Here is a 15,235-nt window from a genome sequence, read left to right on the forward strand (position 1 = left end):
AAATGTTGACATGAGTAATGCTCATGAATGTTTATGTATGATTGATATGAGTAATGCTCATGTATAACATGAAGTACTGGGCATACTTTTGATCACCTGGTTGGTGGCATGAATGACTAGTTGCCAAATTAGAGTACGGGTTGTACATCTTATCACCTGGTTGGTGGTAATAGTGGTGGGTTGCCGAATAATTTTGGAGTATTGGGCGTACTTTTAGTCACCTGGTTGGTGGTAATAGCGGCAGGTTGCCGAATAATTGTGGAGTACTGGGCGTACTTTTGATGACCTGGTTGGTGCTATTTTGGGCTTATGGGCCTTCGCCTTCTACACAACATTCCAGCCCATTTATTTTGGGCTTTGCTTTTTCTTTTTTTTTTTTTTTACCCTCTGATGGGGTTTATACATATCTTCAAAAGATAAAAAAATAAATTACATCATTCGGGTGGGGTGTTTATTCCTTGCTTTTGCAGTGTTTTTCTGCTGCCTTCTCTCTATATCTTCTCCTGGCAGACAGAAGGAATCGTAATAATAGAAAAATCTTTTGCTTTTCTCTTTTCTGCTTTTGTTTTTTTATGCCCACTGCGCCTTTGAGTTGGATTTGACTGGTTACTGCTGTTGAGGCTGAATATGTGACTTTTTTTTCTAAAGTGGGATTGTATGGCTCCACAACTGTCCTTTGGGGGAGGCTGTAGATTTTGATAAAGAAGTTTTTTTTTTTCTTTTCCTGCACGTTCTAGCCTTCCCAGAGGTCATTTTTCTAGCTCCTTCTGTTGATGATGATGATGTCGGGATCGTCCAGAACCCTCTTCGCCTTGCTCGCATCCCCTTTCAGATTATCCACCTCCGACTGTCATCGATATCTTTTGTCGATCACCATGTGGTCTCTCCGGTTCAATCCCACGTACCCAAATGACATCTTCAAGAACTCCTCCACCGTGTGCTCTGGTGTGCGACTCCTCTGCCGTGTACTCAAAGACTATGACATAAGTGACCTTCGGTTTGCCATCATATTCCTTGTCCAAAGATACGCATTCAAGCTCAAACCACTTCATCCCAACTTTAGTTGCTTGAGTTCGAACTACGGCCGGCAAGATGGATGTTTCATATGCACACACTAGGGTTTCATCCAGGTATAGAACTACCGTGAACTTTTCAAAAGGGTCGTCGGAGTTGAAATCGAGAGTGTCGGCGATTACAACAGCGGAGGCAGCAGGGGAGTCGTTCTCGGGCAGCTCGATGACGGGCAGTGATTTGAAGGCGGCGGAATGAGCAGAAGAGGAGAAGGAGGAAGAGATGAGGGGGTGGTGACCTAGAGCTCGGAGGATTCGGAGGAAGATCTAGAAGAAGAAACCGAGCCAGTTGAGCAGATGTCGCCAGACTTGGAGAGTCTTGGACGAGTAGACCACCTCACCCTGAGTCAACTCGGCCTTCATCTCCGTTGTCAAACTCCGAAGAGAATAAGCTGATTGATTGGCTATCTCCATCTCCGAAGAGAATAAGCTGATTAATTGGTCTCCCCTAATTGTGAGGGTGAGGGGTCCTTTTATAGAATAAGGACCCTCACTTATTACATATTTGCCCCTTCCTTTATCACATAATTACATTTAAGTCCCCCGAGTATTTATACGAGGTCTAAATACGAGGCCCTAAATATGGTATAAACAATGTCTATTTCTCCTCTCAACAAATCCATTTTGTTGAGGAGTACAGGGTCATGAGATCATGTGTACTAAGCCTTTAGAACTCAAAAAGCCTTCAAACTATTTGCTAGTATATTCACCCCCTCCATTAGATTGGAAGTACTTAACAGAAGCATTAAAATTTACTAAAATGAAGGTATAAAATCTCACAAAGATGGAAAAAAAAAACATCTGATTTATTGCACAAGGGAAAGATCCATACAAAATGAGTACAATCATCCACAAAGGTTACATAATACCTATATCCTTCAATGGATTTTACTAGAAAGGGACCCCAAATATCATAATGAATCTTTTCAAATGGTACTAAACATCTAGAAGACTCTTGAGGAAAGGGTAATCTTGACATTTTCCCCTGAATACACGAGTGTCACATTGTACATTGATCATCTACTACATAATTTATTTGTGACTGTTGTAACATAATAGATAAGACCTCATTAGTAGGATGCCCCAGCCGTTAATGCCACACAGAAGACTTGATTAATTGCCCAAGATATGTTGAAGCTGGAAGATGTTGTACTGAAGAATGCAGAGTCTTGAAAATAGGAATCTGAAACAACTCATTTTGCCTACTCTTGCCTGGGTAAATAACCTCCTTGGTTACCTTGTCCTACACAAAGAACAAAGAGTCATCACAAATGAACCAACACCGATTATCTTTGCAAAGTTGTTTAACAGATAACAAATCCTCAGTAAGATGAAGAACATGAAGAACTTGAGTCAGTTTAAGAGAATGAGATGATGTATGAAGCATTGTAGAGCCAACATGCTTGATAGGCAAACCTTGACCATTGCCAATTTTGATTCTATCAGTGCCTTCAAAATGAGTGACTTGATTCAAGTTGTTAACATTTAAGGTCATATGATGGGAGGCTCCAGTATCAATAATGCAAGTATCGCATGTGGGGTAGTGAGTTATAGTATGGGTAGCCATAGCCTACATAGGAGAACTGTAAGTTGATGGTCCTGGAAAAGATGGGTGAGATGATGAATTTGTAGACTATGGAGGAGCAAAATCATGCTGAAGTGAGATAGGTGAACCACTGCCTTGATAATTGCTTCGATGATAACACTCCAACGCAATGTGTCCACGTTTCCCACAAATTTGACATTCAATGAAATTAGGAGAAGATGCAGAATTTCTATGAAAACAGTTAGAAGCCGTGTGACCCCTTCTCTGACAAATCTAACGCTAAGGTTGCATAGTAAAACGAGAATCAGTGTTACCAGTCCATCCTCCTTGCTTGTAGCCTTCATTATTACCTCTGCCTTTGTTATATTTGTAACCACCATTATTTCTTTGGGAACCACCATAGTAAGGCCTTGATTGAAAATAATTATGTGAAGAAGGCAGAGAATTCTGTGATTGAGATCCAGAAGAAATATTAGAACCGATATACCTAAAGTCATATCCAGGAGCAGAAGCAGTATATGGAAATGATGGAGGTGGTGGTTGTGAGACATTATATAGTGAAGGTGGAGCATTATAGGAAACTGGATGCACAAGTGGAACAGTGGAAGAATAATAAGGACCATGAGTAATAGTATCAACAATTGCAGATGGAACATCAGCATGAGATTGAGGATGAGAGGAAGAACCTCATTGATTAGGAAAAACCTGTGAAGATGAACTCTGAACATACATAGTAGCCATCGAATTAGATAGAGTATGTTCCATAGTCTCAATATCCCTTTCAATATTCAACAGTTGAGCATGAAATTCTTTCAATGAGATTGTATTTTCACGAGCCAATATGACGGTTTGGATAATAGCATATTCCTTGGGAAGACCAACTAGAGCAACAATGATGAAATCATTCTCAGAAATGTGTTCTCTAGCAGCAAGTAATTGATCGCTAATGGATTTAAGCCTAGACAAAAACTTGTCAATGCTATCAGATCCCTTTTGGAGAGTTTGAAACTCTGTAGCATATTAATTCTCGATTTGGACACAGTGACATATCGATCTTCAAGAATCAACCAAGCCTTACTAGCAGTTTTGCAACCAAGCACATGTTCAATAGCATCATTAGACAAAGTAGCTATTAACAAACTAAGAAGTGCTAAATCCACTGTTTCCCATTCTTGAATATCAAAAGAGATTTCTCTAGTGACCCCAGATTCTGTATTGATCACAAATTTAGGCAGACAAACAGATGAACCATCAAAATGATCAAAAAGCTTGAAACCTTGAAGAACAGCCTTGAATTGAAAAACCCATTTCGAGTAATTTGTATCATTAAGCTTGATGGTTAACACCCCCAAAATACTCTCAATTTTCACAGTAGGTGAAGTCATCTTGTGTCAAAGCAATTTCACAAATACCCAGAAAAAGAAGTACACCAATTTCACACTAGTAATGGCTATAGGCCTTCAATGTATGAAGCTCTAAAAACAATCCCAATCTTGAACAAAGAAATCATGAAACAAAGATCAAGATTCATATCTATGGCATTGGCCTTGAAGTATATCACAAATCAAACACTAGAACCAAGAGAGATCGCAAATCTTATGGCATTCGGCCTTTAGGTAGTGTAATCGGCAATCGGCCTTCAAGAATCAATTAGCACTTGGCTTTTCAAGAATCATTCAATGGAATTAATTGAGGTAAAGAAATAACCTAGCAGAGACAGAGAGTACGAAATCACCGGAAATCGCAGTCGGCGAGACAGAAATCACCAGAAAAGTACGAAGATCACAATCGGCGCTCCCAAAAAACTCCACTGTAAATCTCGAACCTTCTCCTTGAGTTGTAGTAAGAGGAAGCAATTATGAACAGAGTAATTCCACAAAGGAAGAACCTGCTCTGGATACCATATTAACTATCTTGAATTATCACAAAGATTATGCAGAGAAGAAAGAATTTCATAAAAGCTTTTAGAGAGAGAAGCAAGAAAGATGAAGTTTCAGATTTTATTAACCGCCACAGTTATTACACTTAAGCCTTTATATAGCTTGCTAATACTTAGCTTATCAAGTAAGCTACGACCAAGGAAGAAAATATCGATATTATCGGCGAAATATCGCCGATAATATCGTTATTTTTACATAGCGATATTTTCAACGTTTACACTTAGTTATCGTAATAATATCGCGATAATATCGCTAATATCGATAATATCACGATATTAGCGATATTATCGCGATATTAGCCATAATATCGCCGAGGATCCTCCGTCGTCATCGCAACGGCAGCCGAAGAAGAAATGGGGGGGAGAACCGAAGAAGAAACAAGGAGAGACTGAGGGAGAAGGTGAGTTGCAGAGAAGAGATAGGGGGAGAACCGAAGAAGAAACAAGGAGAGACTGAGGGAGAAGGATGGAGAATGATCGATCGAGAGACTGAGGGTGGAGCGCGGCCATGAGGACGAGATGGTGATGGTGATGTTCCTCGCGCAGGGAGATGGGTGCGTGCGATGGGTGCGTGCGTGCTGCGGTGTAGAGAAGAGGGATGAGGGAGATATGAGAGAGAGAGCCGAGAGGGAGATAGAAGAAAACAGAAAAGAAAACATAAAGAAGAAGAAAAGAAGAAGGGAGTCACGGGGGAATAGAGAGAGAAAAGAGAAGAGTGGAGGGGGGGCTGCCACGTGGCCACTTCAGAAAGAAAGGAATCCAATGTTTTAGATCCTAATTGGGTAGTCAAAGAGGACCAATTTGATATATTAAAAAGTTTAGGGGATAATTACACAAATATATCTTTATAAATGGGGGTGGGTGTTACATATTGCCCTAAAAAACTCCAAGTAATTACAACATCGTATTAGAATTGTAATTGATCCTTGTTAGATTTGGTTTAGAAATTCTATGTAATTTAGTGATTGTTTCATATTAGGTTTAGATTTGAATTTTTTTACTCCATTCAGATTTTAAAGGATTATAATAGATTTAAAAATTTATGAATTTTGATGAAGTTTAATAATTTTTAAAACTTTTATGTAAAATTTTAAGTGAATTCCCTCAAATTTTCAGGGAGCGATTGAGAATGTTTAAAATATTATGTGAAATATTTCTAATTTTTTCGAGTTTCCCAACTTTTTAAAAATCTCTTCGAATCAATTTCTAAATGAATACATTTGGAATGTATGAATTTCTTAAAAATCATGATCGAATACCCCTTAAACTTTAAAGAATCACTTAAAATCCTAATTAAATGCCCTTAGATTTTTAAGGAGAATTAAAATGTTTATAAGCCCCAATTGGATGTACCGCTTAATTTAACTAATTGACACAACACAACAAAACCAGTTAAGATTACAAATTAACACAAAAGACGACTTGATGCGAGGTCATATCTAAAAAACTTGCCGCAATAAGCCCCAATTGATGTGTTTAAACTTCTTTCATTAATTACTACATATTTTCTACACTCACAATGTTTGTCAGCTCGCTATATAATCAACTTGATAATGTTAAATCCATCATGCAATGCATTTCCTTCCAATTTTTTGTGATAAACTAATAGATAATTGACTAAATAAACATCCTACAAAGTTTCAATAAAAATTTCCAAGTTTTTCTTACAATTTCCGTGGTTTCCATGTAATTTTTATCGATATTATCCCGATATTTCCATCGATATTTCCGTGTTTTCGGACTACCGATATTACCGATATTTTCTTCCTTGGCTACGACATAACCAATACAATCAATACATGTGGACTAATACACTGTTGACACATGTCCAAGTTTGTTATCCTGTTATTAGAACAACCAGCTTTGATACCATGAAAAAAGGTGGATACATGTGGGACAACCTGCTTTGGTACCATGAAGAAAGTTGAGGTTCCACCATTAAACCAATTGGTAATATGAGGAGTAGCTCAACATTTTTTAAGCTTATGTAATGTCCCTCCTCTCATCAATGTGGATTCATTCTCAACACGCCCTCTCACATGTGGTGAATTTTCAAACCTAACACATGAAACAACCTGCTCCTGATAACGTGGAAGAAAGTTAAGGTTCCACCATAAAACCAATTGGCAATAAAGGGAGTAGCCCAACTTACTTATAAGCCACGCAAGGTCCATTCTCACATCAATGTGGGATTTATTCTCAACACGCCCCCATATGTGACGAATTTTTAAGTCTAACACGTGGACAACACAACAGAGTAAAGTGGAGCACGTGTGGCTATTTGGCTTGTGGGACAACCTACTATGATGCCATGATCAAAGTTGAGGTTCCACCATAAAACTAATTGATAATATGGGGAGTAGCCCAACTTACTTTTAAGTCCATGTAAGGTCTCTCCTTCCATCGATGTAGGATTCATTCTAACTAGCATACGATAATTTAATCCCATGTATAGATGACTAGCGTACGATAATTTCATCCCATTATGGCCACAACACTATTGGCCAGTGTGATAGAGGATGTTGAATTTTAATATTTTTTTCTACATATTACTATTGGATTATCGTAGTAATTATCTTAGATGACGACAAAATCGAGAAGTTTGTTCCATAATAAGATAGATGTTGGCCTCTTAATGATCTGCGGAGATGGATAATGATATATCATTATCTTGTAGTCCAGTAAAAAAGATTAATGTCATGCAAAAAAGGTGGAAGGGATTAACGTGATGCAAAAAATGGAAAGGGATCCTCTCCGGATCCCTTCCTCCTAATCCATCAAGTTTAAGGATTCAAATAATTGAAATTTGATTCAATAACTAAAAACATGGGTCCACTTTAAAAGTTATAATAACTTTATTAGCCGTTGAATCAAATTTCAATGGTTTGAATCCCCAAACTTGATGGATTAAGAAGAAGAGATCCGGAGAAAATCCCTTTCCACAAAAAATGGATAAGGATTGTCATGATACAATCATATCCTAAAGTCCAATTGGATGAAAGGATTATCATGCATGCACGTGGTCATCATTAGCAAAGGGTTGGCTGATGAAGAGTCAGAATTTGGTGGTGATGCGACATATTAGTATGTGGTGGTACTGATGGTACAACAATTGGACTCGGCTAATGGATAAAAAGATGGTACCATCCATTTGTGATCTATCTTTTTGGCCAATTTGATAATATTATTCCTAATAGCACGTTCAGTCTTTATTAGGATGAAGATGGTTTTGGTTTATCATCAAAAGGTGACACGTTCAAGCATATTAATCCTATAAATACAAAGAGACAGTGCAGCAGAAAATGACCTTCAACTTAACATACAAAATTACCTTGTGTATATTCTCGCTCTATGCTATACTCTCAGCACTGTGTTGGCAACCAGCAATATCTTCATCTTGGATTAACAACACTGTAGTCGATCTTGGATTAACAGCACTAGAGCCGATCTTAGATTAACAGCACTGGAGTTGTAGAGTAGGCGATCGAAGAGCACCTTCAGTTTGGAGTAACGCAATGCTTTTAGGGAGCACCTTCAATTTGGAGTAACAACAATGCTTCAAGTTCAACTACAACACTCAAGTTCAACTGACAATCTATCCAAGCCTTTGTCAATAAGGAGTCTTCGAGTCATTGTTGCGAGGTCATCTCATTAGCCTATCGGCGAGTTTAGGTGTTCCCAGTTACTCAATGTTGGGCACATTAAAAACCGAACCTTATTTGAACTTCGCATAAATTAGCAACCTTATCTTCAAGCTTTAAAACCCAGAGGCCGAGATGTATTCCTTCCCCGACCGCAACCGCTCGAATAACAGAAGTCAACATCACGTTCAACACCACCACCACATTCATTCTACTAGTTGACCGAGCTTGGTAGCGAATTGGCATGCCCGCATTTACTAAAAAGACATAATTAGATCATTAGTTATTCGCACGTTGCTTCGTTTCAAACCAAACGGACCTTACTAATTTCATCCATTCAACCTAGTAATCAAGTTATTCTCAACTCTCAAATATTATACCCTCAAAAGGAAGAATGGGAGATGACAACAAAACTTCTTTTGTAAAGATGACAAAAAAACTCCGATTAACCAAAGCATACCGGAAGATCTGGAGATACTAACCATCTCTTCAAACAATTATGGCAATAAGCCTTGCCGATATATTTGCATTTTAGATGGAACCAGTCCATTGTTAAGTGGCGTTCAGATTCAATAATAAAATAATATGTGTTGAAAAACTTATGCATATCATTGTTTTATTAAAACGGAATATTACAGTAACGATAAATCTATTGCATGTAAGTTTTTCTCACCGATAAAGGATTTTCAACTTTGACACAAACAAGCAAGTTGGTGGAGACGGAAGACGGTGGCATTGTGTATCCCAAAAAAGGAGAGGAAAACAAATTGGTAACGTATATTGGTCAAAATCATTGGAGACATGACAATGACAAACGAGCTGAAATAGAGAGAATGGCGGTTTCCATTGGATCTTTGTCTTTGTCGTGCTCACTTGGAACTGCAAAAGTGAACCGATTAGTTGGATTCCTTCCTCTATTCAAAATAGTTCACCAACTACACTAACACAAGAGCCAATTGCATAACTCCAAAACAAACTCCTAAGTCCTACATGGCCGGCCACAAAATATCACATTCAACAACTTTTTTTCTCCCACTCTTTTCCCGTTGAAGGTGAAGTTCATTAACATCAGGATCAAACTGTTACATACGTAGTATTAATAATTATTGTGTATAATATTAGTGGGCGTTGTTGCTCATGAATTTGATGTATCCTTAATTAACTTATAGAATATTGATAGGTGGGTTGATATATTATGGGCCAGAGTGCTATTGTGTTATGACACGAATAAAATAATCACTCACGGTGCAACTTAACACAAATCCCCATATCTCTAAGTGGAATATCTTTATATAACTTAAAACAACAACAACACAACCTTATTTCACTTAGTGGTATCGGTTGTATGAATATTAGAACAACACTACCTTCGGTTTTGCTTCAAGTCTTCTGTTAACTCTAAATACTCCATATATTTTTTTAGAATCTATTTCCAAGTCTTCTTATGTATTCCACTGTCTCTGTCTCAAAATAGCATCTTCTAACTGGAGTATCTATAGATCTTCAGTTCACAACTTCACATGTCCAAACCACCTTAATTAGTAATACTACAATGTTGTGACACACCCAAAAAATTTCTTAATTTTGCAAATAATTTGTAACTCGGTTGATTAATAACAATTATTTTTTCACATGATTATAAGAGTTTGAATAACTCGTACCCTAATTTTTTTTTTTTTAATACCTCGTCCCCTAATTTTGGTTGTGAATAAAACAAAAAGTACCCAACTTTATAGCGAGAATTTCATTTTATCCCCGAGTTTGGAAGTGTACCTCATTCAAACTACCAGTAATGTTGAGTATGAAATTAAAAGTTGGAAAATTTAAGGTGCGGTTCCTAATAAACAATGTTTATTGATTGTAAGGCAATTATCTCCCTCCATGAACAATGTCTGGTGTTTGCTTTTCTAACTATTCTTTTTGTTAATTTTTTATATTTAAGTATTTTAATTTGTTTGAATGATATATATTAGACGATTCCTAACCCGTTTTCGAAGAGGTAGACATTTTTTCTCCACTCTTCTTGCTGTAAATAGATTTTACATATTCAAATGGTATGATATCATTTGCTTGCATGTGGTCAAATGTCTTAGTGGATAGTGTGTTGGATTTCTACTCATACATTCCGAGGTCAAACTCTCCCTTAGTGGCGAAGCCACGTGAAGGCGAGGAGTGGCGGCCGCCACTCCCCTCGCCGGAAAACAGGACTAGATTTCTGGGTCCGCCCCTCCTCTCGTCGGAAAATAAGGCCAGGAGCACCAGGGGCAGATCTATTAAGGGACCTGGGTGGTCCCGAGACCACTCGGAAGCTCAGATAATTGGCTGTGAGGACTTCCAAGGACCACCCAAGTCTGGGCAGTGGTGGAGGGGAAGAGCAGCGACTGCACAAATATTCTGGCTTTCCGCCAAGCCAGAAGAGAAGAAGAAGACTATTTACATTTTAAACGGCACCCTAGGTCACGACGTCACGTGGAGCATTAAGTAAAACGGTGAGTATTAATGTATTGTTTGAGAACACCATCCTAGGTCACGTGGGAGGCTGAGAGCCTCACCATTTTTTATTAAAACAAAAAGGGTTCGACTTTCAAACAATTCCACCCCACCCAAATTAACTTCTTAGTCCCCAATCCCCGTTCCCTAATATTCCCACCCCACCCAACCGAAGGCCACCATCTCTTCTCCGATCTCTTCTTCAGCCTTCACATACCCATACATTTTAAGATTAACTTGATATTTATATTCATTCAATGCGTTTAAGAAGTGACTTTTTCTCAATTGTAAGGGATTAGTGATCTTGCTAAAAAGGGTAAAAAAAGGTTTGAATCAAATTGTTGTTTATATTAAGATTAAGAATAAAAAGTTGTCGTTGATCGTTTATGTTTCAATGTGGACTAGGTATACTTATCTATTTTTTATATAAAACATTTAAATCCTCCTTCAAGTATTCCGGGTACAACGGATAGTCCTTCTTCGAATATTTCCGGATAGTCTTTCTTTGAATATTTCGGTTACTCCAAATCCTCCTTCGAGTATTCCAGGTAGTTATGAACGATATTAATATTGTATATTATGTATAAAGATTTGGTTGTCTATATTTTTTATAAACCTTTTACGCTTTTAAACTCCTGCCAAAAATTCCTAGCTTCGCCACTGCTCTCCCTTCCCTAAATTTTGTAATAGTTTCAAACTCTTCCCTCCCCCTAATAATAGTAAATTTTTTGGTGTTTGCTTGTTGTATTTGCTTACTAATCCTGTGCCGTGGTTGAACATGCACATACGTTGTTTTTTTTTCCTTCTATTGTAGAATATACCACTATGTCGTAGTTGAATAAGGATCACATCCAAAGTCTCATTTAAAAGTTAGGGTTCGTTTGAAAGTGATTTTAAATGATTAAAAATGCTTTTGTTGAAAATTTTCTAAACTAATTCTTAGTAAAAATTAAAGTGGATCCTGGAAAAACATTTTAAATGCTTCTTGCAAGAAGCACATATATGATACTTCTTTCAAAAAGCATTTAAAATATTTTTGAAACTCAAAATTAATTTCAATAAAAACGTTCTATGTAAATTTAAAAATTCTTCTAAACGATCCCTTTGAGATTAAGGTATACAACCACAATTCCTGCCGAACATGAAGAGTAAATACAATTTAAGAGTAACGTACATAAAATAAGTCAATGGTCGGTCACCGTCAGTATGACGTTCCATTTCCATTTCAATAATACCTTGCATGTGAAAACTGAAAATAAAACTTACATAAAGGCAACGTTTTCCGTTTAGTATTTGGTCAAACAATGCATGTGAAAACCGACGTGATTCATCTGCCCTTTTGCCGTCTTCCTCCCCCTATATATAACAACTGAGCCATTTAAAATCGCACCAGGGGTGAAGCTTTCTGCAAACAAAACACAAAAAGCGAAAAATGCGAAAGCAATTCGTATTTTTGAGCTCAACACTGGTACCGAGATTCCGTGGGTCGGACTGGGCACGTGGTTGGCCGAGTTTGGCGTCGGATGTATAAATGTTAGAACGTCAATTCGTTTAGTTTTGCACCAAGTTTTTTATCAGCTCTACATACTTCATGTTTTTTTTTTTTTTTTTTGAGTCTCTTTTGAAGTCTTCTAATGTATTCATCTACTCTATTCACCATTATCTTCTGTCTCATAATCGCATATTCTAATCGGAAAATCTCTACGTCTTTGATTCACATGTCCAAACCACCTTTATTAGTAATTCTACGATCTTGTTGACACACCAAAAGTATCTTAATTGTGCAAATGATTTATAGTTCAGTTGATTAACAGCAATTACTTTTGCACACGATGGTAAGAGTTTGAATACTTCATCCCCTAATTTTGGTTGTAAATATAACAAAAACAAAAAACACCCAACTTATAGCGAGAATTTCATTTTATCCCCCGAATTTGGAAGTGTACCTCATTCCAACTACAAGTAACGTCGAGTACGAAATTAAAAGTTGGAAAAATTAGGACGCGGTCCTAACAACCAATGTTTATTGATTGAAATATTATTGATTTTTTAATTTTGATTAAAGTCTTTCAACTTTTGTCCGTATCAGCACTTTAAGCATTTTTATTATTCTTATTATTATGATTTTTTTTCTTCCAACAAACAATATTATTTACACTTAAGAGGAGGGGGTGCGCATTTATATTATTATTCTTATTCTTATTGTTATTATTATTATTATTATTAATTTTTTTTTAAAACAAACGATATTATCTACGCTAAAGGAGAGTAGGTGCGCCAAGTCTCGCAATGAGCTAGCAATAATATGCTTAAACGCACTCCCTCACTCTTTTAGTATATATATTGTTTATTAAAAATAAATAAAAACTCTCTTTTTTGTTAATTTTTAATATTTGGAGTATTTTAATTTGTTTGAATTATCTCTATTAATCTCTACTAATTAATAAAACACTCATTGTCAACCAAAACCTTATGAAATTACCAGTTTAACCCTCTAATTAAAACAGAACATGAATAAGAAATATGGGGCAGCAATGTAATTTCACACAACCAAATTTTGTTTTTTTTTTCAAAGCCTCACCTACATATAATCCTAACATATCTCTAATTAAAATAAAAAAAATAAAAAATTCTCACTCCCACGTTCTCTATCACTCTCTTCCTCTCTCCTTCTATTTCAAAAACAAAAATAAAAAATTTTCTCATACCCCATATGCTAGTATATATTAGAAGATTTGTACGTCGTAACTCGTTGTGGGTGCTATATATATTCAAAGAGGTAGACACTTTTTTGTTTTAATTTCCATAAAATGAAAAGTTTAAACCATATTGAATATGTACAAAATGTGCATTTTAAATCATATTCCCATAAAATGGAAAGTTTTAAATTTCCACGAAATATGCATTTGCTTAACGGAAAAAATCAATTTGATGTTGTGGTTGAAGGCAGTGGCGAAGCCAGGATTTCTCGGGGGGAGGGGCGAACTTAAAAGAATGCAAGGTTAAAGAAAAATGGCAACAACTAAATCTTTTTATATAGTAATGTCTTCCATAATTAATCAATACAAACAAATTACAATTGTTGCCGGCGAGGTTTCATGTCATGAAAACGTGGCATAATAGGCTCATTATCAATAAAAGCAAATACATCTTTCTCAATGTAAACAAGCATGCTATCACTCAACCATTGATCTCCCATTTTGTTACGCAATGGTGTTTTCACAATCTTCATAGCAGAAAAAGCTCTCTCCACCGAAGCGGTTGCAACCGGTAACACCAAAGCCAATGTAAGAAGTTTATACACTAACATATAACTTTCACACCTCCCGGTCTTCACTAACTCTTGTGCAAGATCACTAATTCCTCTCAATGATAAAAATTCACTATGCATCTTCATATCATGAATGTAATTGTCAAGTTGAATTGGAAGATTCATGAGGTCCATACGATCAAAATCTTGAGAATAAAGTTTGGCTAAACGAACAATTTTTGCTTTGTCAAAAGATGCAAAATTATTCACCGGACTCAAACAAGCCATACAAAGAAGTAACTCGGTGTTTACCTCATTGAAGCGATCATTCAACTCCTTTAGTTGCATATCAAGGACTTGAAAATAGAGGTCCACACGATAATAATGGAAGTTTGTGATTTTTGGAGCTTTACGCCTTGATTTTCCAGGTACGAAATGCAAATCCTCCATGTTAGGAACGATAATATCATGCTCCTCACAAAACTTTTTTACATCATGAAGCAAGTCCCCAAAGTCATCATCTCTCAAGGATTGTAGTCTTTGCTTGCATACTTCCACTAACGCCATTGCATTCACAATTTCTTGATCTTTCTTTTGCAATGCTTGTGATAACTCATTTGTAATTCCCAATATAAGTCTCATCAAGAAAAGGTGAAATGCAAAATCAAAAGTTTGTATGTCTTTGAATAACCTAGTTGCTTCACCGAGATTATCTTGGTTGCGATCACTTTTAATCCATTCAACCACCTCCACCACGGCTTCAAACATAACAATAATACTAACTATAGTACCATAATGCGAGTTCCACCGTGTATCACATGGACGCATGAGACTCATTTCTTGATTTAACCCTTTACCCGTTTCAAGATTACCAAGATCAAGAGCTTTCTGAATTTGTTCTTGTTGTTTCTCTCTAAATGCATCACGACGCTTACACGATGATCCAATAAGATTCACCAAACTACTAGCATTGATGAAGAAATTGGCAACATCCTCATTTTCCTTTGCCACGAATACAAGAGCTAGTTGAAGTTGGTGTGCAAAACAATGAATATAAAATGCTTGAGGGTATTTGTTCAAAATCTTTGTTTTAAGACCATTCAACTCACCTTTCATATTGCTAGCTCCATCATAGCCTTGTCCTCGTAACTTAGACATACTCAAATTTGTTGTAGCAAACAATCTCTCAATGGCATTTTCAAGCGAGCTACTAGTTGTAGAGGAGACATGTTGAACACCCAAAAACTTTTCAATTGCTTCCCCTTTTTTATTCACATAACGCAATACCACCGCCATTTG

The 15,235-nt window shown here is 36.8% G+C and overlaps 1 protein-coding gene and 1 long non-coding RNA gene across 2 annotated transcripts; both read right to left on the minus strand.

The window, feature by feature from the left end:
- Positions 1–1,855: 1,855 nt before the first annotated feature.
- LOC114819929 (uncharacterized) lies at positions 1,856–4,607 on the minus strand. The gene is made up of 2 exons (XR_011574288.1): positions 2,931–4,607; positions 1,856–2,313 (listed from the first exon to the last, which is right to left on the minus strand). It is a non-coding gene; the product is annotated as an uncharacterized lncRNA (long non-coding RNA).
- A 6,226-nt stretch (positions 4,608–10,833) lies between these two features.
- LOC114820012 (uncharacterized) lies at positions 10,834–15,232 on the minus strand. Its single transcript, XM_070809122.1, has 3 exons — positions 13,894–15,232; positions 12,009–12,091; positions 10,834–10,893 (listed from the first exon to the last, which is right to left on the minus strand). Exons 1-3 carry the CDS (start codon positions 15,230–15,232, stop codon positions 10,834–10,836), a joined length of 1,482 nt encoding a protein of 493 aa, XP_070665223.1.
- Between the last annotated feature and the right edge of the window lie 3 nt (positions 15,233–15,235).

Source organism: Malus domestica, chromosome 12, assembly GCF_042453785.1.
Source record: "Malus domestica chromosome 12, GDT2T_hap1".
In the NCBI taxonomy this organism is placed as follows: domain Eukaryota; kingdom Viridiplantae; phylum Streptophyta; class Magnoliopsida; order Rosales; family Rosaceae; genus Malus; species Malus domestica.